This window comes from Cladophialophora psammophila (genome assembly GCF_000585535.1).
Source record: "Cladophialophora psammophila CBS 110553 chromosome Unknown aczJe-supercont1.1, whole genome shotgun sequence".
Classification (NCBI taxonomy): Eukaryota; Fungi; Ascomycota; class Eurotiomycetes; order Chaetothyriales; family Herpotrichiellaceae; genus Cladophialophora; species Cladophialophora psammophila.
In genome coordinates this window covers 2,298,549-2,320,539 of record NW_006912922.1, presented here as the reverse complement: position 1 = coordinate 2,320,539, position 21,991 = coordinate 2,298,549, and the positions used below count along the sequence as shown (strand labels likewise).

General features: G+C 48.9%; 11 protein-coding genes across 11 annotated transcripts; 6 read left to right on the top strand and 5 right to left on the bottom strand.

Annotated features, from left to right (window-relative positions):
- Positions 1-1,661: 1,661 nt before the first annotated feature.
- Positions 1,662-3,928, top strand: A1O5_00788 (uncharacterized protein; the record flags this gene model as incomplete). The annotated part of the gene is made up of 6 exons (XM_007741407.1): positions 1,662-2,009; positions 2,071-2,326; positions 2,378-2,682; positions 2,746-2,952; positions 3,008-3,507; positions 3,571-3,928. 6 exons carry the CDS (start codon positions 1,662-1,664, stop codon positions 3,926-3,928), a joined length of 1,974 nt encoding a protein of 657 aa, XP_007739597.1.
- A 451-nt stretch (positions 3,929-4,379) lies between these two features.
- A1O5_00787 (uncharacterized protein) lies at positions 4,380-6,412 on the bottom strand (the record flags this gene model as incomplete). Its single annotated transcript, XM_007741406.1, has 9 exons — positions 4,380-4,521; positions 4,576-4,886; positions 4,948-5,038; positions 5,095-5,274; positions 5,325-5,418; positions 5,470-5,875; positions 5,945-6,029; positions 6,117-6,279; positions 6,331-6,412. The coding sequence occupies 9 exons, from the start codon at positions 6,410-6,412 to the stop codon at positions 4,380-4,382; spliced, it is 1,554 nt and encodes a 517-aa protein (XP_007739596.1).
- A 782-nt stretch (positions 6,413-7,194) lies between these two features.
- A1O5_00786 (uncharacterized protein) lies at positions 7,195-8,957 on the top strand (the record flags this gene model as incomplete). Its single annotated transcript, XM_007741405.1, has 3 exons — positions 7,195-7,278; positions 7,339-8,435; positions 8,495-8,957. The coding sequence occupies 3 exons, from the start codon at positions 7,195-7,197 to the stop codon at positions 8,955-8,957; spliced, it is 1,644 nt and encodes a 547-aa protein (XP_007739595.1).
- A 782-nt stretch (positions 8,958-9,739) lies between these two features.
- Positions 9,740-10,908, top strand: A1O5_00785 (uncharacterized protein; the record flags this gene model as incomplete). The annotated part of the gene is made up of 5 exons (XM_007741404.1): positions 9,740-9,830; positions 9,857-10,092; positions 10,177-10,257; positions 10,313-10,518; positions 10,578-10,908. The coding sequence occupies 5 exons, from the start codon at positions 9,740-9,742 to the stop codon at positions 10,906-10,908; spliced, it is 945 nt and encodes a 314-aa protein (XP_007739594.1).
- A 148-nt stretch (positions 10,909-11,056) lies between these two features.
- A1O5_00784 (uncharacterized protein) lies at positions 11,057-11,616 on the bottom strand (the record flags this gene model as incomplete). The annotated part of the gene is made up of 3 exons (XM_007741403.1): positions 11,057-11,098; positions 11,150-11,376; positions 11,424-11,616. 3 exons carry the CDS (start codon positions 11,614-11,616, stop codon positions 11,057-11,059), a joined length of 462 nt encoding a protein of 153 aa, XP_007739593.1.
- Positions 11,617-12,639: 1,023 nt separating this feature from the next.
- A1O5_00783 (uncharacterized protein) lies at positions 12,640-14,288 on the top strand (the record flags this gene model as incomplete). Its single annotated transcript, XM_007741402.1, has 3 exons — positions 12,640-12,905; positions 12,964-13,075; positions 13,149-14,288. 3 exons carry the CDS (start codon positions 12,640-12,642, stop codon positions 14,286-14,288), a joined length of 1,518 nt encoding a protein of 505 aa, XP_007739592.1.
- A 717-nt stretch (positions 14,289-15,005) lies between these two features.
- On the top strand, positions 15,006-16,064 carry A1O5_00782 (uncharacterized protein; the record flags this gene model as incomplete). The annotated part of the gene is made up of 3 exons (XM_007741401.1): positions 15,006-15,292; positions 15,388-15,407; positions 15,598-16,064. 3 exons carry the CDS (start codon positions 15,006-15,008, stop codon positions 16,062-16,064), a joined length of 774 nt encoding a protein of 257 aa, XP_007739591.1.
- A 130-nt stretch (positions 16,065-16,194) lies between these two features.
- Positions 16,195-17,084, bottom strand: A1O5_00781 (uncharacterized protein; the record flags this gene model as incomplete). The annotated part of the gene is made up of 8 exons (XM_007741400.1): positions 16,195-16,317; positions 16,367-16,386; positions 16,445-16,547; positions 16,610-16,625; positions 16,682-16,818; positions 16,873-16,907; positions 16,963-16,990; positions 17,043-17,084. The coding sequence occupies 8 exons, from the start codon at positions 17,082-17,084 to the stop codon at positions 16,195-16,197; spliced, it is 504 nt and encodes a 167-aa protein (XP_007739590.1).
- A 649-nt stretch (positions 17,085-17,733) lies between these two features.
- On the bottom strand, positions 17,734-18,252 carry A1O5_00780 (uncharacterized protein; the record flags this gene model as incomplete). The annotated part of the gene is made up of 1 exon (XM_007741399.1): positions 17,734-18,252. One exon carries the CDS (start codon positions 18,250-18,252, stop codon positions 17,734-17,736), a length of 519 nt encoding a protein of 172 aa, XP_007739589.1.
- A 692-nt stretch (positions 18,253-18,944) lies between these two features.
- A1O5_00779 (uncharacterized protein) lies at positions 18,945-19,559 on the top strand (the record flags this gene model as incomplete). Its single annotated transcript, XM_007741398.1, has 1 exon — positions 18,945-19,559. The coding sequence occupies one exon, from the start codon at positions 18,945-18,947 to the stop codon at positions 19,557-19,559; it is 615 nt and encodes a 204-aa protein (XP_007739588.1).
- Positions 19,560-20,248: 689 nt separating this feature from the next.
- A1O5_00778 (uncharacterized protein) lies at positions 20,249-21,356 on the bottom strand (the record flags this gene model as incomplete). Its single annotated transcript, XM_007741397.1, has 5 exons — positions 20,249-20,534; positions 20,595-20,875; positions 20,943-20,973; positions 21,028-21,241; positions 21,296-21,356. 5 exons carry the CDS (start codon positions 21,354-21,356, stop codon positions 20,249-20,251), a joined length of 873 nt encoding a protein of 290 aa, XP_007739587.1.
- Positions 21,357-21,991: the final 635 nt, after the last annotated feature.

Genomic DNA, 21,991 nt, shown 5'->3' with positions numbered 1-21,991 from the left:
AAGAGGTCTCCAATGATGTTGCAGCTCAAGCTGGCGAGCTTCTCAAATTTGCGAAGACGGAAGACATACCACTTGTTTTGTATGTGCTATTTTTGTCTGTGTTTGGTCTTCCCAGCTGACGAACAACCAGGCCAGCCTGGCTCATACTGCCCGTCGCAGTTCACCTCGTGCGCATGAATAGCGAGCTAAGTGCCGACTACACATCGATTGACATTCAGCGTTTTGGAAATCTCATGCGATTGCTTCATGCGATGAGCTCTCGTTTCGAAGGGGTGCAATTCGTCACCAAAGTTGTTCAGAACATTATTGATGCTCTCAATAACAGTAAACAAGGTGGCATTGGTGGGGGTGAAGAATTTACTCGGTTGCAACGCCTCAAAACCCGAATTGACAAGTCCGAGCGAGCACAAACTGTCGCAACATCACTTTTGACCACTGTTGCGGATATCATACGGTCGGGCCTTGCACACGAAGACTTATTGGCGGCCGCGAAAAGGACCAGACCGTAAAATGCCTGTCAAATCTGCGGCAGTGCAGACAAGGGGCAGTTATGGAGCTAATTAAGGCTCACGCCCTGTATTCCCGACTGCCGTGCTCCTCCTGGAGATTGCCTTTTGTGCCTAAAGTAATGGCTCCAATGTGTGGATATGCGCTGGATGAGATTCGGTCATAATAGGGAGTGTGGTCGGTCCCCTCGGCCTATCTTCTTCAGCCAATCGCAATCAACGTTACGCATTTCCCTTTTCGCTCGGAAGCCGGAATCTAGTTCCCTCCGGACCAAGTTGCGGGTTTTGGCAACCCCACATTTTCCGACAGTCCTCCCGGGGAGAATCTGGGTCGATAGTTGCAGAGGTTTCTGGGTCAACAATGCGGGAAGGATGAGAATGAATGTACGGCTCCTGGCGTAAGAACATGCTCTTTGGCGAGATCATATTGGGCATTTGATGAGGCCAGCAGAGCTGTACGGTGCATGACTGGCTGGCTATACTTCGTATGGCGAGATAGGTAAGGAAGGCTGAGCGGAGTACGCCTAGACCCCCCGGTTTCCCCCCCAAGCTACTAAGTGGGTACCTAGTCTGGAAACCCCGCAAAATCCCCCCTCGTTTCCACCCGACACCCCACGATTCGCAGAAAACGCAAGCTACCACCATGCTGAGGATGTCGCTATTCACATTTTCCCTTCTTCCACTCATCAACCCGATATCATCAGCCCGATATGACGGGAACAAGGCAAGGTCCAAAGTGTAGTCTCGCGTGCAACCACTGCCGCATCAAAAAGGCGCGATGTGAGCATATCTCTATTGCAAGGTCCACTGATCGCATGCTGAATCAGTCATATTGGCAGGCAGTGGCACCAAGCCTTGCGGAAACTGCTTGGTACGTTGGGAGAAGACTTGATCTAGGTATCTCGTTAAGTGACTATGGCCTAGGATCACAATGAAGAGTGCTGGTTCCCCCCGGCTCAACAAAGGACTCGAAAGCGTAAAGATCGTGAGAAAGCATTTGAAGAACGATTTGCGCGGCTCGAGGCGTTGCTTCAGAGCTCCAAAATTCTTCCACAGGCCCAAGGCGCATCGGATGTTTCGACAACTGGCCCTGCCGATTCTAATCAGAACGACGACACTATCTGGGTCGCGACCTCTGCATCACCTGGTGCCGCCATGACAACCAAGCTCTGCAGTCCCAACGCAGGTTGTGCACTAGCACAATGTCCACCGCAACCCCAAAGGGACATGTCAAATGGGGACGTGGATGCCTTTGCCTCATGGGGCACAGTTCCGCCCGTCATCGACGGCCCTTATCCCTCCTCACTCAGTGCGTCAGCTGGCCTCAGAGGACAGTCAGAAGTCCACCAGCTGCCACCTGATGGAGAGCAAGGATTGTCTGGCCAGAGCGCACGCAGGTCCGATGAGTCGGCGCCTCCTGAGGAGTCTCGCATTCCAATACAAGAGCCAGACTCGCCTTCTGTCATGACGCCCGTAGGATCGTGCGTTGACTCGGGCATAGAGGTATGTCTATACATCCTCCACATCATCTTCGCGAGCTAATATGGGCTTTACAGGATGCCAGCGAAGTCCAAGGTTGGCTATTGATTATGGATTGGAGATTATTTTGTTAATTCGAGCTCCAGGGCCTGTCTCATATCTCTCGATATGCTCAGAGCCAGCGGTCGACTGGGTGTCACAACACATCGGCGCGCCGGATTTCAGAGCCCTCGCTAGACGACTCACGACCGATGTTACGCGCAGCGAGAAATTAGAACGGACCGTGCAGTCGGAGAGAGCACCTGAACCGGACTTCCAGACAGCGTGGAAATGGACAACGGGTGGGTCACTGGCGAGAACCATGGCGACGCGATGCTGAACTTGTGGTGTAGCATTTTTTGAGCAGGGATTGGATGCCATCTTCGGACATATCCATCGCCCTGCATTCGAACAGCGACTGCGTGCCCAGTTTGAAGGCAAGGCTCCTGGGCCTGATCAAGATCCTGCCTGGTATGCGCTACGACATACGGTTTACGCGTCGGGGTGTAGGATTACCTTATCTCTCGGCGTCTACCCATCCGCCTTCATCGAGGCCCGCACACAAGCTTGGCGGTATTTTGAGAACGCTCTGTCAATGCATACCGACTTGATTTATGGTCGCAGCGGCGTTACCGCCATTCAAGCGCTTCTGGTTATGGTACACTCTAGTCCACCATATATACTTATCTCGCCTTGGTTCTGACCCTAGTTTCGCTTACAGGCCTTTTTCGCCGAAGCTCTTGGGAGCCCTGCCTTGGAGTACATGCTGCTGTCGAATGCAGTACGCCTAGCACAGTCCAAGGGATTGCATCTCCAGGCGAAGAGAACCTCGCAACTCAGGGATGAGGACATTGCACTGCGAAACGTCATCTGGTGGAATCTCTATATGTATGACAAGCATTTGTCATATCGCTCTGGTCGGCCCAGCGTAATACTCTTTCCCGTGGACCCTTCCTTGTGGAGGTCTAGCTAACTCTCCTCAGGCCATCGATGACGACGATATCAGCTGCCCAGTACCAACTTCCGGACTCCCTGGCCATCAACTTAACATCGAGTTCTTTCAGAACACCGTCAAACACGCTCAGATCTCTTCTCTCATCTTGAAGCGCTTGTCTACTGTAAAGGCGATGCAACAGAGTCCGCAAGAGATGCTGGTAGTTGTCCAGGACCTGGACCAGGAGCTTCAAGCCTGGTACGACTCTCTTGCGCCGTGTTTCAAGAGCTGCCCACCCCACAGTGCGATGAATTTACCACCATCCGTACAGCCGCACCATATCGTATTTACCCGTTTCATCTACAGCGCGTCGCTCATTGCGATGCACACTCTGTTCTGCCATCCTTGGACCCGGCCAGGATGTGGGAGCAGCACGAATCCTCGCATCATCGCTCAAAGGCAGCGCAGTACTGATATTGTGGCCTCTGCAGCCAGAGAAATCATCATGGCTACCCAAGGCTTGAGCGTCTCGGCAGGATCACCCGTATGGTAAGTATACGTTCGAGAGCCTCGTCTCGGAGAACAATAGACTCACCCACATTGTTTTCTTAGGTTGGCATTCTACTTCCCACTCGTTGGATTGATCAATTTGTTCCTCCACGTAATTCAGCACCCAACTCTATCAACTGCAAACTCGGACATATCTTTGATGGATGTCATCGTCGGTCATTTTGGCTACATGGAATATGCAACTGGATCCGAGCTTGTTTTCAAGTTTCCTCGAAAGGTCGTGGCGTACGCGAGGGAAGTCGTCAAGCGAGCCAGGAGAACTTCAGTAACCAAGAATGCCGAACAGCAACCTCCACACCCAAGCAACATTGCACTGGCTAGGCCCTCAGAACCCTGTCCTGATTTCCCTTTACCAGAGGTATGTCCTGATGCGCAAATCTGCTTGTTAGTACCCAACTGATGACCATGTAAAGTTCATAACCTCTGATTTGTCCGACATTGGGCTCGATGACTGGCAGAGCTGCCTTCCCGGCTTTTCCGATCCACGCCAATGGTTACAGGATATTCCTTAGTTAACAAGATCAAGCTCATTCTCAAGTCTTGAAGTCTTTGACAATGTGTGTGCAGGCAGTCATGATACCAAAGATGATTAGTGGGTAACATGTCCAATTTCAATGTAGTCCAATGTGCATTTCAATGTACCCTTTGTAAAGTGGTCCTCCATCTCAAATTTGCACAACCAACTGCTACATTGAAGAGCTGACTTTACGGCACCAGTCCAACGGGGTCTAAAGCTTCCGCCGACTTCCAACCCTGTATTTAGCCCCCAAACGACGAACGTATATGTCCGCTAGAAAAGGTTGTTCTTATGGGCCCCACTACTATCTCTGTCTGGTATTCCTGCCTGATCATCAATCCAACTCCTTCTTAGACAGCATTTTCTGGAAGAATTCTTCCTTGAAATTCCCGTCGGTGTCAAGTTGTGTCTGGGCCTCTCTCCATGCTTTCTTGATCAAATCGAGACGCTCCGATCCTCGGGGCCGAACTTCACACCTGTTCGCTCACTGTCAGCTGCACCGCGTGGATCGAACAATTCCGGAGACCAACTCAAATGCTTCCGGCCTCACAATAAACCCTGGTGTTACGGCGTCCCTATTGATCGGAAGAGGTTGGCCGTTCGAATCCACTGCACGGTGGAACTCAAAACCCCACAGCAATCGTGAGATAGCTAGGAACAGGGCCCTTTCAGCGACGTGAAATCCAGGGCACACTCTCCGACCAGCGCCGAAAGTAAAATGAGGGCGATTAAGGGAGTCAGTATTGATTCCAAAGCTCTCATTCAGTGTAGACTCTGAGTTATGGCGGGACGGGTCGAAAGAGCGAGGATCCTCATATGTGCTGTGGTTCAGCGTCCAGATCTGCCGTCGTTGTCAGTTGCTGGCCTTGCGGGCTGCATGGATCAAAAGCTTGACTTCGCACATTCATCATGACCGCTGCACCTTTGGGGATTTTCATGCCCTTATAGACATCATCGCAGGAAACCGAATGTGGCACGGCTCCACTGATCGGGCTCGGAGCCCCTGCAACCTGTGTAAGCTGCTAACTCAAGCCTCAAGAGAGGTGAACTTGCATCTCAGGGTCTCTTCAACCACCCCGCGGATGTAAGGAAGACGTGCTCGGTCTTCCCAGGATGGAAAATCTTCAGTGCCAATGACCCGATCAATCTCTTCTTGGGCCTTTTTCTGGACCTCCGGAAAAAGAATCATTGCTTTCACGAAGCCTAACAATGTGTTCCAGGATGTATCACTGTTCATTGGTAAGAACTCAGGCAGTAACTGAGACAGACCAGCGCTTACGTTGCAGCCCCGAAGCCGTGCCCAGCGTTATGAGCAATTTGCCTGTCGTCGAGGCGGTCTGCATCTTTGTCAATGAGCATGTCCCGAATGAAGCCTACACTATTGTTTAGCCTGTTGAGCTCGAAAGACCGTCATCTGAAATTACTTGGGTACTTCTTCCCGACGGCAATCCTCTCCTTGGCTCCTTCGAGAAGTTGAAAGAAGAGCTGATTCTCGAGTTGCTGAATATCGCTAAGCGCTCGTTTGAAAGAGCTCATCCAAACGGGCATCACCCTATACCAGGGCCGTAGAAAGGAGAAAAAGTCAACTGGCTGGAGGTTTATGGCAGCAGATGTCCGGTCCATCCACTTGAGACCGTCAGTGTATAGTCTTCGCGGGGGGAAAAAGCGGCTCACCTCGATGAGGTCCTTAATATAGCCAGTGTTCACATTGGGTGTTCGCCAGCCGTAGAGTACTGTTGAAGCTATGCTTGCGGTGTATCTTTGGAGGTTACCCACCCAGTTGCTGGGGTGTTCTGCCATATCATGCATGAGTTGTATACTGTCAAAGATCTGGAGACGTCCCTTGGACCTTAGTTGTGACCCTTAAACAATGTAAAACAACCTTTTGAAAGTCAATACCTGGTAGGGCAGATAGTTATTTGCCGTTTTCACATTGAGGCGGACGTGGTACATCTTTCGTTGCCTCCGCCAGACTTCGTCGTTGCTGTACAAGGGGAGCGTTAGCGATGTTGCTAGTTGTTCCTAATCATCCACAGCTGGAATTTTCTATTAGGGTCATAGGGTGACACACTCTCGCAAAACAATATTCAAATTATCCCCGAACTCACGGACATAGAGATCTGGACGAGCAGAATAGATGTTGCTTCGCTTCTCAATGAGATCCCTGACGGCTTCGGGACTGTTTAAGAGAATCATATCCTGACCACCTAATTTCAAGGACATGATGGGTCCATCTGATGAAAATTAGTCATAGGCAGGCCGCAGCGGAGTATGATGAATAGTACATTGATTGGCCCACTTTTGGAACTCTAGATGGAAGTTCTTTAGCGGCATCTGAAGCAGGTTTCCGACAAGAGGGTATGTCATTGGCCCTGGTCTACGGTCAGCACAGTTCTATCGAGGCTGGGTGAGGGGTCTATTCCATGCCAGGCGGGAAGTCCTTTGGACGCATTCCATATCGAGAAATTTTGTAACATAGTAGGGCAATAGCTGAAACTATGAGAGCCCAAAAGGCTATGTCATTGTGCTGCAACGCCATGTTGAGTCACGTCTGCTGAAACAAGCTGTCTAGCGAGACAGATATGTGTCGGGATAGATGAAGTGGAAGGCTAGAGTAAGAACTGATGAAGATGGTCAATGTAAGAGATTATTGCTAAGCCAACCTGAAAGCAAAAGGTGCATAGGCTTTTGTCAACAATATCCGAAGCCCGGCGGATCAGGGATATCGAAATGTCACCCTTGTGACTTGCAGCTCTATGCGGAAGATATCAGTCACGAGTAAGCGTAGTGGAAGAACGGTGCGGGAGTTTGAAAAGCATCCAGACCAATTGCAACAGTCGGATGAGATTGTCATTTGTTGTTCCGGCCTGATGAAGCGCGAAGTACTCCGGGACGTGCTGATTTGTCCTCGGAAGAGGGGACCCGTACCTTCTGTATCTGAGCTGATCTCCGGCACTGACAGGCCTAGCCCTTTCCGCAGCCTTGAGGATGAACTGACTATCTCTCATTGTAGGTTTCACGAGGAAATATCTGGATGTTGTGCTATAGAAAGAAACTCAACACTCCTTCTAATCTGTGATCTCTCGCCAGCAGTGTCAATCACACATCTCTGTCGTTCATAATACTTGATCGCATCGACCGGTCAAGTCATGGGACTTTCTCAGGATGTAGCGGGTCGTCTGCTGTCCCCTTTACCTAGCTCAGCAACTTTGGTTCTGGGAGCAGTTCTCATTGTAAGTGGCATAGCACCCACCCCACCTCAGCTAGGCAGAATCTGCTAACGGAGCTCTTAGGTTGGATATGCCATTTACTCTTACATCACTTACGATCCACGTCTGAAATCTCTGCCGCCGGGACCCCGAGGGTATCCCTTTATTGGGAGCCTCCTATCGCTTGCTGATCCTAATAAGGTCCCCGAGATCTCACGAGAATGGGCTCATCAGTATGGCGAGCTTGTCCATACCAAGATCGGTGGGACCAGGTTCATGTGGCTTAATAGTCCTAGAGTGGTCAAGGATTTGATGGACAAGCGTGGGACCAAATACTCGGGTCGCCCTTATGCTCCTATGGTTGACAATGTGAGCGGGAAGGCTCGCACTTTCTTCATGAACTACGGCGAACGGTGGCGGAGTGTCCGGAGAGTCAGCCACGCCTGTTTGAACCTTACGGCCAGCAACTCATATCGACCAGTGCAAGATTTTGAGTCCAAGCAGGTCCTTCACGATTACTTGAACAACAAGGATCCCGGGAAATTCTACGACGACAACCGGAGATATGCCGCTAGCCTTATCATGACAATCACATACGGTCGACGAGTTGCAAACTGGAACGACCCTCATATCGAGAGGATTTTCACAGTTTTGAAACATTTTGTCGCTATGGCAACTCCTGGTGCCTGGTTAGTGGATGCCTTCCCATCACTGCAGTACCTCCCATCCTGGATGGTGCAGAATTGGTGGAAGATTGGACGGGAATGGTTTGCATATGACAGCAAGGTCTATCTGGACTTGTACCGCAACTTGATCAAACAGGTTGAAGAAGGAACTGCTCCGGATTGTTTCGTGAAGGATTTCTACCTGAGTAATCCCTCCAAAAATGGAATCGACGAGCTGATGGCGGCATATGCAGCTGGCTCCCTTGTCGAGGCTGGAAGCGAGTCAACATCCTCGGTGATCAATGCCTGGCTCAGAGCATGTATTCAGTTTCCAGAAACTGTAAGGGCTGCCCAGGAAGAAGTTGATCGTGTTGTTGGACCTGACCGGCTCCCAACGTTTGACGATGAGCCAAACCTACCGTACATCCGAGCCATGGCAAAGGAGATCTTGAGATTGGTACCAATTACCAAGTTTGGGACTCCACATGCAACCACAGAAGACGATTGGTATGAAGGGTAAGTCAACTAAATCAGACGCTATTGTTCACTGGGTCGCCGAACTAAATTTCTTGCAGCTACTTTATTCCTAAAGGCTCGGTAGTCATGTTGAACTGGTGGGCGATTCATTTCGACCCTAAAATCCGCCAGAACCCATTTACGTATGATCCCTCTCGCTTCCTCCACGATCCTTACAGCACAGCTGAGGCGGTGAATGCTGCAAATCCCAATGACAGAGATCACTATGCGTACGGGGCGGGCCGGCGCATTTGCACCGGACTCCATGTGGCACAGAACTCGCTGTTCATCAATATGGCACGCACAGTTTGGGCATTCAATATGCACAAATACAAGGAACCTACTACCGGAAAGGTTGAGGAGCCGGACATGACAGCAGAGAACGGCTTTTTGTGCATTCCGAAACCATTCAAGATGGTATTCGAGCCCCGAAGCCCAGAGAAAGCGATGACAATAGAGAGAGAATGGACATTAGCGGAAAGTCAAGGTATAGAGTGGACACGTAAGCAGGCTAAACTCTGAACAAAATACTTTAGCACGGCTAAGTTGATTACCATTCCCTAACGGGTTCAATTTGGACAGTTCATCACGATATATGTTGTACACAGAATAGCTGTGGATCTATCTGCTTCGTTGTGTTCTGTCCCCCTGGCTATTCAAACTCTGTCTGTTTATATAAACTTTGGCCTGTAACCTGAAGAGCATTCCTGAAATCTCCTATTCCGTCGCCATCCTATCACAGATCAGCGAGAACGGTGTTGAGGTAAGTGGCGCAGTTGGTGAACGCCTAGCGTCTCCCGCGGTTTGCCACACAGTGGCTATCTCGAGACCCTGTCAACAATATACGCGTATCTTACGTCTCGGCTATTAGCAGTACGGGCAAATTGGCTATAGTTATGCAACAAATACAAATTCTAACTTCCACGCCCCTATTTTTCCTGATGCAGACAGAGATAATGAAAATCTTCTTTAGTTTCAGTGGGTAGCAGTTTATCGACATTTGGCTGGGTCTGGATACGACTTTGTGGGTTCAGCATATTAAACTTTCAAGCCGGGGCCCGGAAACTGCCACTTCCGATGTTCGGGAAGATCTTAGGTTCTCGCCACAGATTGGGCGTTGTCTAAGCGAAGCGTCTGGCAACTCCAACATCGACTCGGCTGCATGGTTCTCCTCCCTAATGACGGAACCAAGTTGCGCGCATAACGCTCTTCAGATATCGCTATAAAGATCATTTATCATACTGTAGAGCTGTCCTTGCAAATTCCGCTCAAACTTAGATTACACTAGAGCTCAGAAGGACAACATGACAGGCGACTTTACCATTCACAGGAGGTGGTTCTGGTACGACTTCCTCCTCTGGAGCTCCACAAAGAACAACCAGATTCGAGTAGTTCGTAGGTGCTGACGCAGGGTTGATCAGGGATTGGGTTTGCGTGCGCTCATGTTGCGTTGAGTGCTGGAGCAAAAGCTGTCATCATCGCCGATTTACGTCTTACACCAGAGGGCGAGAAAATGGTAACAGAAAACGAGCATGTGATTTTCGAAAAGTGCGACGTGGCCAAATGGAAAGACCTACAGAATGTGATTGATGGAAGCATTACGCACTTTGGCGATGTCCCTGACATTTATATTGCTTCAGCTGGGGTGTTTGAGCCAGTAAGTCCCTTCACGTGGAGTAAACAGCTATATCAGACTTCACTACCACAAACACTTTACGCTCATAACTTCTACCTTTAACAGCCATACTCCAATTTCTGGGATGATCCTGAAGGGCTGGATGCGAATGGCTACAAGGCTGTCGACATCAACGTCAACCACCCCGTGAGTTTTTAAATAGCGAAGGCATCTCGGGGGTTGCACACTTACATCAAAGCAGATCAAGCTGACACGCCTCGCGATGCGCGCACTCCTAGGCAAGTCCAAGCGCGGTGTCGTGGCAATCGTGGCGTCAATTGCTGGCTACAGCAAACAATACCCAGCTCCCATCTATAGCGCTACAAAACATGCACTAGTCGGATTTACGCGGAGTCTAGGGGATGCTGATGCTTTGCAGGGTGTCAGAGTCGTCGCAATATGCCCTGGGTAGGTGTCTTGTCTCATATGTCTCTTTACAGCCATTACTTATCAGATACTTTGCTTAGGATTGTCGCCACCCCTATCTGGACTACCGGAACTCCAGGATCTGGAGAACGTTTCGGGATTACAGACGAGATTAGTATCACACCGAGTGAAGTTGCGAATGCCCTCTTTGAAACAGTGAAATCTGCGAAGTACCCGGGAGGTACAATCATGGAAGTCTCGAAACTCGGCACTCGTGTTATCCCTGAATGGCACATTGCTCCTGTTGGTGAAATTGACGGCAAAATGGCTGAGGGCTCCGACATCCCATCTGATGCGATTCAACGAGTTCTTGGATCCATTTTACAAGTTACGGAGCATGAGAGAGGAGCCCTGTTGCAGAAAGCATCGTGATGAGAGCACAGAGGGGACCCCACGTTAAGAGCTAAGATTAACGAAGAAGGAATGGTCATTTGTCATGCACTTGCTTGAGACTGATAATTTGGTCTGTTCATGAACTGATCATGTGGGAGACAATGCTTTTTGGAGTTTGCACTATCTTCTACTCCTTCTTGCTCATCGCTTTCATCCACGGTGCACTATCCTGGGCAAGTTAGCTTTCAAGTGGACATGGCATGAGATCACTTTAACTCACCCCCCAGACGCGATAGAGGGAGCACAGAGGAAGTTTCGATGTATCCCCACTAAAAGTGATACCAGCGATGAATTCTACATCAACGATTTCCCCATTCTTGAACCATGACTTGAGTTGTCCGAAGACCAGAATATCACTGTAGTCGGCCTTAGTGGTGTAGACCTGTCGTGGTTCATGTCTGCGCTCTTTCTGCGTGATCCACGCCTTGGGACGACTAGCAGCAATGGCTACGGATTGTCAACATCGCTAATCAATAACAGAGCTTCCAGTATACCTTCCCGTCCTGTGAGAGGACCAGCCAAGCCGTGCATGGTGGCGTCGGGTGTGAAGAGCTGGGCAAGCCGTTCTCCCGCATTCGTTTCTTGATTGTCAGCAAGGTGGTAGAAGTCGTCCACCCATTTTTTGATTGCCGCTGGGGGTTCTTTGACATCTGGCCATGCAATTTGGAACGGTTCAACGGAAGCCATGCCAAAATATAAACCAATCAGTAAGGAAATATCTGGCTGATCGCACCAGATGTGATGTTTAAAAACCGTGAGACTAAGGAATAGTGACTTTATTTTCAAAGACAGAAAATCAAAATTGCCTTCGACATGTACAAGGGCAGTTTTGCAAAGTCTGGAGTTCTGCAATTGGACTTGATTGTCGGTTCAGGCTTGCAACGATTCTTCCGGGCTGCCCGGACAAAGTGCGCGTGTGTACTCCGATGAAATCTAGCTAACGTCCGCGGCTCGTGTCATTTATTATGATTACCCCCCGAAAGCCGGTATCATTAGACATATAACTGACACCTCTTGTGCAGTGGGCTTCGGGGTTTCTCCTACATCTGATTCTCAATAAGGACTCTAGGTATTGTCACCCGTCTGTAAGATACGATCGAGTGAAAGCCTCCGAAACGGGGCCCGACGACTCTCCTGGCCACTAGGAATCATCAAAGAGAGTAAAGAGGTCAGGAAACAGCAGGACCTGAGTTTGGAAACAGCATGGAGAAAAAAGGTCCTGGAATCAATGGAGCAAGCAACATCAACCCAACCGCGGACACATTGGAGGAAGTTCTCGCTGATGAGACTGTGTTGATACTTGGAGGCGGTCCTGTGGGAATGATGACTGCTGCCGTACTGGCTTTTTACGGGATCAGATCAGTAGTCTTGGAGCGAAACTTCACGACGACCAGGTTAGGTTACCAATACAATTTGCTGATACACCGCTTACGAGATTGAAAGATGGCCAAAGATGGACCTCACAAACGTTCGATCAATGGAATTCTTCCGTAAGCTTGGCCTTGTTGAATGTCTCAGGGCGCGAGGTGAGTGATGCTTATCACTGCGCTACGTATTGTCGCCTGCTGAAAAAATCGAGGTGTACCTTCGCATATACCTTACACCGTGCTCATATCCAGCGGCCTTGGCAAAGATTCAGCAATAACACAGTGGAATCATCCAAGCGTCGACCAGTACCGGCAGAAGATAGCCGGGAGGAATGATGGCACAATGCCTCTGGAACCTTGGCAACGTATCTCGCAAGAAATATTCGAGGCATGGTTGAAACAGCTATCGGAGGAAACAGATTTAATTGATTTGCGTTTTGGGTGGAAGCTCGAGTCGATTCTGGAGAGTGAAACAGGTGTTGAAGCTACAGTGACTGACGTGAACTGCGGCAAGACAGTGAAATTAACATCTCGATATGCAGTAGGGTGCGATGGCGCATCGAGTCGAGTACGACGAAGTTTGGACATCCCACTTGATGGTGGCCCGGTGTAAGTGAACCAAACTTGAATCTAGCGAATCGCCGCTGACGCTTAAACTTGACAACAGACCTGGGTTTGTGTTGCTTGTGCACTTCAAGTCCAATGATCTGGCAAGACTCCACAAGCAAGGTCGTTTCTGGCATCTCTTTATGACCGGAGAGCAAGTCATGGGTGGGGCTGTAATCTCTCAGGACGAAAAGGCAAACAATCCTCACACCTTCCAAACCAAGAGCTGCGGCCAACATGTTCTAGGATACATTCACAACGCATCTTTTCTTGCCAATGGACGCGGACGAGACAAAGATCGGTACCGAAGAGGCAGTTTACCGCGTGCTTGGGGGAATGTATCAACCATACGAAGTGAAAATTGACCAGGTATTGGTACGTTCTACCTATAGACCCAGTGTGGCCGTTGCCCGCAAATACTCCAGTCCGCATGGATGGATCTATTTGGCCGGCGATTCGGCTCACCAGAACATTCCCACCGGTGGATACGGCATGAACATGGGCCTTGGCGACGCATACGACATAGGGTGGAAGTTGGCGGCGGTAATTCAGGGGTGGGCAGGTAAGGGAATGCTGCAGTCATACGAAGAGGAGCGTCGACCGGTCGCTCTTACAAATGTGGAACGCTCAGGGATACATATGGCTGTCCATGCTGCCGTCCCGAAGATTTTGAGCGGGTTTGCCCATGAGCTCGACGCCAACACGGACAAAGGGCGCCAGCTGAGAAAAGAAATCCACCAGCATTACCAGGCCAATGACGGTGAGAACACCGACCTTGGTATCGAGATGGGTTACCGGTATACCTCTGTTATTATCGTTCCGGACACGACGGGGGAGGAACCTAGCTGGACGGCACACGAGTACAATCCAACTACCTGGCCCGGAAGTCGCCCACCCCATTTGTTTCTCAAAGATAACACTGCCATATTCGACCTCTTTGGTAAGTATTTTACGTTGGTTCACTTCATTGGAGAAAGGGACGAGGCTGGGAATACCGAATACTTCGACGAGGCAGCAAAGGTGATGGGTATTCCCCTCAAACATGTCACGTTGAAAAACGAAGACCACGCCCGCGCATTGTGGGAGCGGAACTTGGTGTTGGTTCGACCCGACGGACATGTCAGCTGGCGGTCCAATGCCATTTCCCATAGATCAACAGCTCTACACGTCCTCGAAGTTGCAGTTGGTCAGCACTTTGCCGCAATCAGGGGATCTGTTGACGACCAGCTTGTTGCAGTTGGTCCTGGCAGAGAAGTTGCTCAGCAAGCTAACAAGAATTCGGAACTTCGTTCTAATTCAAACCCCGCGAAGTTCACAATTGCCGAATATTTTAAAAGCCAAGACAAGGACTATAAACTGGATAAGATGGGCGACTTCCAGAAATGAAGGTATTAGCCGGAAAAGGGTTAGCAGTTTTCAACTGCAATAGAGATATCAGGCTTCCCAGCTCCTCCATTATCTACCCAAATCAGATATCAAACTAAATTGTGAGACAGCTAAGGTTGCTAAGCCTTGCCACTTTGGACATCCGCCGCGGCCAGAACACGGCATCACCTACAGAAGGTCTAGAACATCTGGAACGGTCTTTGCTTTACTCGGCATATTCAGGAATCGCTTTCCTCACATAGGTGAAATGTGTATATAAACAGGAAAGGAGCCGCTGAAAGGATAGAAAGAGAACAAACAACTTTCATGCACTCATTCAATCACGTGAACACAATCCTCCGTATCACACAAATACACATAGTGTCGAAGCATCGGAGCGGGCTATCGACCTTTTCCGATCACCCACAGCAATACAGCTAGTAGTTTTGCTTGGTCAAGTCTATCTCTGCCGGACCGCAAGAGTCCGAGCACCAGTCGGAAGCTAGGTAATGACGACATCTCCGAGAGCTCTACATGTGCTTGTGAACCCAATGGGAGCGTCTAAGATGCCTTCTGCATTGAATCTGCTGTATTGAATACTCTGTTCTTGAGGATCACCGCAAGCAAAGTCGACCTTGGCTGAGATTTTTTTTTTTTTAATTTTTTTATATGCCCCTTCCCTGCCGTCCATTCCATCCCTGACGCGGACAAATTCTTCCACCACGTCTCGCTATAAAGATGGTGGATTCTAATTTCAAGCGCCTCATTAGATTCGAAGACTCTTCTGGTGCTATTCATTATGGAGAAGTCCCTGAGAGCCATCTGTGGCATGATGATTTGACTGGCGTCTCTGTACCTTTATATAACGGTGGATTGCCATGGGAGAGTGACTTCAAGCGCACTCAGAATACCGCAAAGATTGTGAAAGTTCTGAGTCCAGTTGAGGCAGCACCCATTGTTTACGGAATTGGGCTGAACTATCGTCATCACGCAGAAGAGGCAAAGGTTCGGTACTTGATTCTGAAGTAAGAAAACGTCGACTGAACCTGAGATTAGATCCCTCTGCCGGCTTATCCATTGATCTTCGTCAAAGGCGCAGGACCCATTGAGATTTCCCTAGCAAATCAACGCTGAATTTGGGTAAATGCGGTCATTAGATGCCTTGGCAGGACCATACGAAGATATACCTGTACACAAAGAGGCTGACTTCATGGACTACGAGGTGACGAAAGTAGTTGAAAATACACTATTGCAGTCTGCTGATGTTCAACCTATGGCAGGGAGAATTGACTATTCACGGAGTCCGATAACGTCTTTGATTACTTGTTAGGCTACACCGTAGGTAACGATGTGTCATCGCGATACTGGCAAGATCCCGTCCGAGCGGGCGGGCAACACGGATATGCCAAAGCATTTGACAAATTTTCACCGATTGGCCCAGTACTCGTCTCGACGTCACAGATCCTCAATCCAAGTAAACTCACTCTGAAAACCACAGTCAATGGCGAGCAACGACAGCTCACCAAAACCGACGATCTGATATTCGACATTCCTGCTATTGTCAGACATTTGACCCGAGGAAGGACAGTCAGCCCCGGTACTGTGGTTATGACCGGGACTCCAAGTGGCGTTGCAGCGTCCATGAACCCCCCAGCCTGGCTCAAGGACGGCGACGTTGTCAAGGTGGAAGTTTCTGAGATAGGAAGATCCGTAACAGAATTGTTTACGTCTAGTGTTCATGAAAGGGGGGTTGTGATCTTGATGGCATGGCGAAAACGTTGGGCACAAGACGTTTAGTATTTAGTAAATGAATGCCGAATCAAGCGAAACCTTGTAGGAATCTCGTGGTTCCTAGTTTGATTCTTTCACATTGTTGGGGAGCCGGTGCGTACTGTAGCAACTAGACCGAAATTCTCTCCTACAATCCTCAACCCTTGACAATCTTACTGATTTTCATCTCAATAACCGGCCCGTTTCCGCCTTCAATGACAAAACGACTGGCCCCTACAAACCTCCCTGTCTCGAGACTTTTCAGATGGTGTGCGCCAGTCTCAATTCAATGTCAGTAGTCTCACGTATTGCTCAATTTCACGGCTTACCTCAAAGGTGACATGGGTGACTAAAGGGACGCCATCAGCGAGACTGTGCTGATGAGTCAATGCATTTTGCGGACTTACACACATGTCCAAAATCTGTAGTTTTTGCGGATGGACTTTCTCCAAGAATCAGACCGAGTTCAGGCGTCACCTCAATGTGACCTTTGTATGCATACGAAATGGTCTAGATAGTGCATATTAATGTTAGCAGGGCCAGCTTCATGCTCTAATGAACGAGATGCGCACAGCGCCATCTACATTCCTGTAGCAGAGTCAGCAGACACATGAACGCCATATGCTAGGTGCCAGACACCCTACTTCAATGCAGCTTTCACATCAATCGTGCAGTACTTCAAATCCTGCGTCAGATTGAAGTGATCGGTTCCAAATTCGACTTTGGCGTCCACAGCTGGCGAGAAATCCGGTTCGCTCTTCAAGGTGCCCGAATTGATGAGCTATTATGGTCAATGTTATTCAGTCGGCCGACGAGACATATAGACTTTGCCTACCGCGATGGATAACTGGCTGCCGCTGTTGACATTCCCTACCGATGTTATTAACAGAGTTTGGAAAGTCATCCCAAGGCCATTAGATAGTACCAATGATAACCGGCGGGTCGAATGTTATCTAGAAATACCGCTTAACACTTCGGTAAATCTGCACGGGGTACTGGACTTACCTGTGCAGTCAAAGCTGGTTCTAACGTTGGAAAGCCGGACATTTCGTGCGGCGGCCGTGAAAAAAAAGGGGAACGGCTTGTGTGTGAACAGTTCGACCTTGATAGTACTTCTTAAAGCCCTTTTCGCAGTTCCCAAAGCCTCGAATTGGGCACTACCAGCTCGGCAAGTCCGATCGTGACCTAGATTTTGTCATTAAGCCTCTGTCGGAACATATGTACCCGCGATTGACTGGTACGCCTCCAGTCGCGCTCCTTTTCCTGACGAGTACTAGGTCATGCCCTCCGGTTGGATGGCCACAAACAATAATCCATCCATCAGCGGCGCTAACCCGGAGGCAATATACAGAAAACGTTCTCAACTTTTGCTGCCATCATTAGAAATAGTTCAACTCAAGGCATGCCTAGATTGCCGTCAATACCTGAAGCCAGTTTCTTGAAGTGCTCTGAACTGGATGTATATACCCTGTAGCTCGACTGCTCTTGGTCGGCTTGAGCTCCAGAGTAACAATGACTTGATCTATTCCAGTGGTGGTTTCGAGCGCCTAGAATAGGCAACTTCAGCTGATTGTCTTAGTATATGGAGGGCGTGCCAGGAGATTGACCACATTTACGTGCTCTTTCGGGTAAAATGACCAACGATACGAAATATGATCCCAGCAGCTAACTGAAAGTGATTAACTACGCATTCTAGCTAAGCTAGCTTTTCTCCTTCCTTCAAACTGATGTTCTCTTGCACCTCTAAGCCGCTCGTGAAGTCGGACTTCCCGGTTGCCATGTTTGTAGGAAATGAATAGTGTTCGTGGATATACTTCCATTCCCCATCAACCTTTCGCATTAGAGACGTAGTTCTGTAGGTGAGGTTGAATTTCTCTCCATCTGCAGCTGTCCCGTAATAATTCTGATTCGCAGTTGCATAACCAAATTCGGGACTGATGGCGACAATTTCTAGATCCTTGATTCTTAGATTGGCGCGTGCAAGGTAGGGGGTAATGCGATCGTAGTGTGGGCGAAAGCCTGGACGCTCAACCGCACCCATAAGATCAAAATAATTGGCCTCATCCAAGTCGTAAAATCGCTTCCCAGCGTCAGGGTCTTTGTCCGCCACGTAATTACAGAAGTAAACGAAGTCCTTCCAGTGCTGCAGAATTTCCTCTTCGACTTGTGCAAGCTTCGGATCATGGTACTGAGGAGCATTCCGGATTAACGACATCATCAAAATGCTTTGAACAGGCCCAACTCACTCTGCTTGGCGGGTATGATAATAATTTCAACAGGTCGGCGTTGGTGGTCAAGTCTCTCTGGTTAGGGTGTTAGCAATGAGCAAGATACTCTCTCGATGCCCGCACCTCTGTAATCCACGACATTCTCGGAAGAATCTGTAGTTGCTGTCTGCAGGTCGTTTCCTAGGTTAGACAGAAGCAAATAGTACAGCAAACACTCTGAATCTGCTACACGGCTTGCGGTGAGCTGGCTCGGAATCTCACTGACCTTTTTCCATTTCTATTTCGGTTCGGATACACGCTTTCTCCAGCCTATCATTTGTGTCCCTTGCGATCCGCTTCAAATGCGACCTCTGCAAACTGTGGGAGCCATTACAGCTCCATTCCGTCAATGCGAGGGCTCGGAAAATCCACGGGCTACATTCTCTTCAACGGAGGCCGGAGCAAGCCAAGATCCGTAGCCGGTAGTGACGAATCCCCTCGATTTCGTGGTCGCATATCACAATTTGAGGGCCATATTACCCAGAAGAAAGCCATTATGGGTTTTTAAATCTGAAGCGGCTGTTAACTATAAGCTTTCCAGTATTCACACATTGTTTGAACAATCGAGAGCGTTACGTCTGGTTCCCAACGTCAACATCTATTGCAAGGCCTACACAGATACGTTGAGTTTTGATCAAGGATGGCAGTGGACTTTGACAGCCCCTTTCAAAAAATCACTCCTCCCCAAAATTTAGCTCATGTCGTCTTGCGCACTCCACGGTTCAAGGAAATGGTTGAATTCTATAAAACCTTCTTGGGAGCTGAAGCCACATACGAAAACGACTTTATCTCTTTCCTTACCTACGACCAAGAGCATCACCGGATCGCAATTGGGGCAGTTCCAGGTACCACAGATAAAGTCAAGACCTCTGCCGGCCTCGAGCATATCGCTTTCGCATTTGCGAGCTTGGAAGACTTGGCTCTCGCATATAGGCAGCGAAAAGCCCAAGGTATTCTACCAATTTGGAGTGTCAATCACGGCCCCACCACAAGCATCTATTATCAAGATCCAGATGGGAACCAAATTGAGACACAAGTCGACAATTTTGACACAGTCGAAGGGGCAAATGCATTCATGGCGTCTAAAGAATTTGCAGAAAATCCAGTCGGGGTCGATTTCGACCCGGAAGATCTGATTAAGAAATTGCAAGCTGGTCATGACCCCCGGGAACTCAAGAAGAGAGAGAACATTGGTCCTCGAGGATTAGATTCTATACCTGTTCCCCCGTCTCCTACACCAATCAAAGGACATTAAGCGTTGGGGGAAAATTAGACAGCCGTGATGTCGAGAGAGCTTCAAGGGCACTGACATAGCAGCCACTTATATTGTATCAATGAATCTAATCAATGGCGTCCATCTTAATGCTCTGTTAGTGCTCAATCACTACCTGTTGTTATCGGTGAAGTCTTCTTGACTGTAATGTGACCAATCGATATAGAGAGCAAAAAAGTAACCATGGGCTTGAGTTGGTCTACCTGAACTCGTATTGTTTACACTTCTCAGGCCTATTGTGCTTTAGCATTGATGATTGGAAATATTGTCTTTTCTTCCCTGCGTGTAAGATGTTGGCTACATGCTTGCTGTTCACATTTCCACGTACTCAGTTGGAAGACTAAGTAGCAGTTTAAAAACCAAACAGTCTATGCTTGAGGACGCCAGGCCTGACGATGGCACCGGGTCTGAGTTAGTAATATTGTGAATGCTGCAGCTGAGGAATAGGGCTAGTGAGGCCAATGAACCATGTCTGGGCTGCAGATTTTGTAGTTTCAGCTGAGGGACCATGTTCAGCTATTCGATAGTTTTTGCATGTGTCTGCAAAAAGATGTCTAGGATGGTCCTCCATGATCCGGAGTATGGGATAATGGGAATAGAGCAATCAATATTGGCATGGACAATGAACATTTTTGAGATGTGCAGATTATGTCGACCCATGTGGCTTCGAATTAGTGTTGTCTCTCTGCCTCCAAGAGAGCTATGATCCGTCTCTCAGCTTCGTTCTGTTCCGGTTTGACCCCTGCTCCAGCAGGCGGTTCTGCGTAAAAGGCCGGAATGTTCCTCCAACGTTGCCCTTTTGCAACCTCCAGGACGGTTCCTGCAGGCCACTGGGATGATTGGACCAATGACAGCATTGCACCGGCTATTTCTGATGGCTGAGCACAGACTTCCTTGGTTATGTTGTACTCCTCCATTGCCTTCGGAGCATCCGTCCATATTCTTGTATACACCATGCTGGATGAAATCGTCAGCTGGGATGGATTGGCAAGGAACTATTGGTCAATAAAGCCCTACCCTGGAGCACAAGCGACCACTTTGATATCGGCAATCTCGTCTAAATCAGCCAGCGACCTGGCAAAGCCTGTGATGGCATGTTTTGAAGCAACATAGAGCGGTGCAGTGAAGTTGGGAGTATACCCAGCAAGCGATCCCACAATCAAGATCGCCCCCTTCTTTTTATATCGAAGAAGCTCTCGAATGCCAATGCGGGTAAGCTGAATGGCATGTCCAACGTTGACATCAAGCAGTCGGTAGTGGTCATCTTCGAGGTCCTCCCAGAAATTTGAAGGTCCTCTCTGTCACACAATTGATATCAGCCTGAGCGACAGAGGCTAATAGTGCGTGCGGCTAGGGCTGTCTCACCGCTTCGAAAATTCCAGCTCCAGCCACAAATCTGAAAACATATGCGTTAGCACCCCCAGCTGTCTAGGATTTTTATATTATTCACAGGTCAGGGGCCTCGCCGAACTCTCTTTCCGAGACTTTTAGTAAGGATTTGAGCTGATCCCATTGCACCACGTCTGTCTGTTGATAAACAACTTTAGTTTCTGCTCCTCTGACTTCTCGTAGCCATTCCTCAAGCTCTGGCGTTGATCTAATATCCGCAGCCAGCACTCGGCACCCATGCTTCTGACACAGCTTCGCGAACTCAAGGTTGATCCCTGCAAAAGTCCACACTGTTAAATTTCGTTAATTGATTGTCATGAAGGACTTACCTGAGCCAGCCCCCGTTATAACAGCAAGTTTCCCACCTACGCTGAAATCCCCGAGAACCATGATCGGTGAGATATACCTAGCGAAAGCGACGATAAATAAGGTCTTCGTTTTTAATGCCAAGTTCTGTCCTGGAGAAGTCTGCGCTCCAATTATGTCAAAAAAAAAAAGCACGTAAATTCTGCTTGCAGCTAACTCTGGAACGAGCCATTACCTATGATATGATTAATTTCGACGTGAACTGGACAAGGGCACAACGTTCGCCGTTCCGCTTCACCAGGGTCATACCGAAGCCTAAACCATACCTCATCAACACAGTAGGCTTCCCACGCGGCCCGGGTTTAATTGACCCGGGGCAAGTTATCCCGCCTCCAAATCTCCTAATCGCTCCAGTTGACCAGCATAGCACCCGGATTCACGGAGACTGGTTTCTACAAATATTTGGAAGAAGCTTTCTTATATTCTATCAGCCAACCCGGCTTAATGCAAAGCCTTCATCAGAAGTCCGGACCCTCCAGTGATAGCTAGGAGCAATCCCCGTCCCCTGGCACAGGAGGCACATGATAAGGAGGCACCAGGAGGCTTCAAGAGCTTTCTGCGAGTAGCCATTCCTTGTTTCGAGTATCCTAAATCGAATTAGACATTGTTGCCGTTTCCACCATGTATGTATTACTAGGTGTGGTCATAGCAATAGCTAT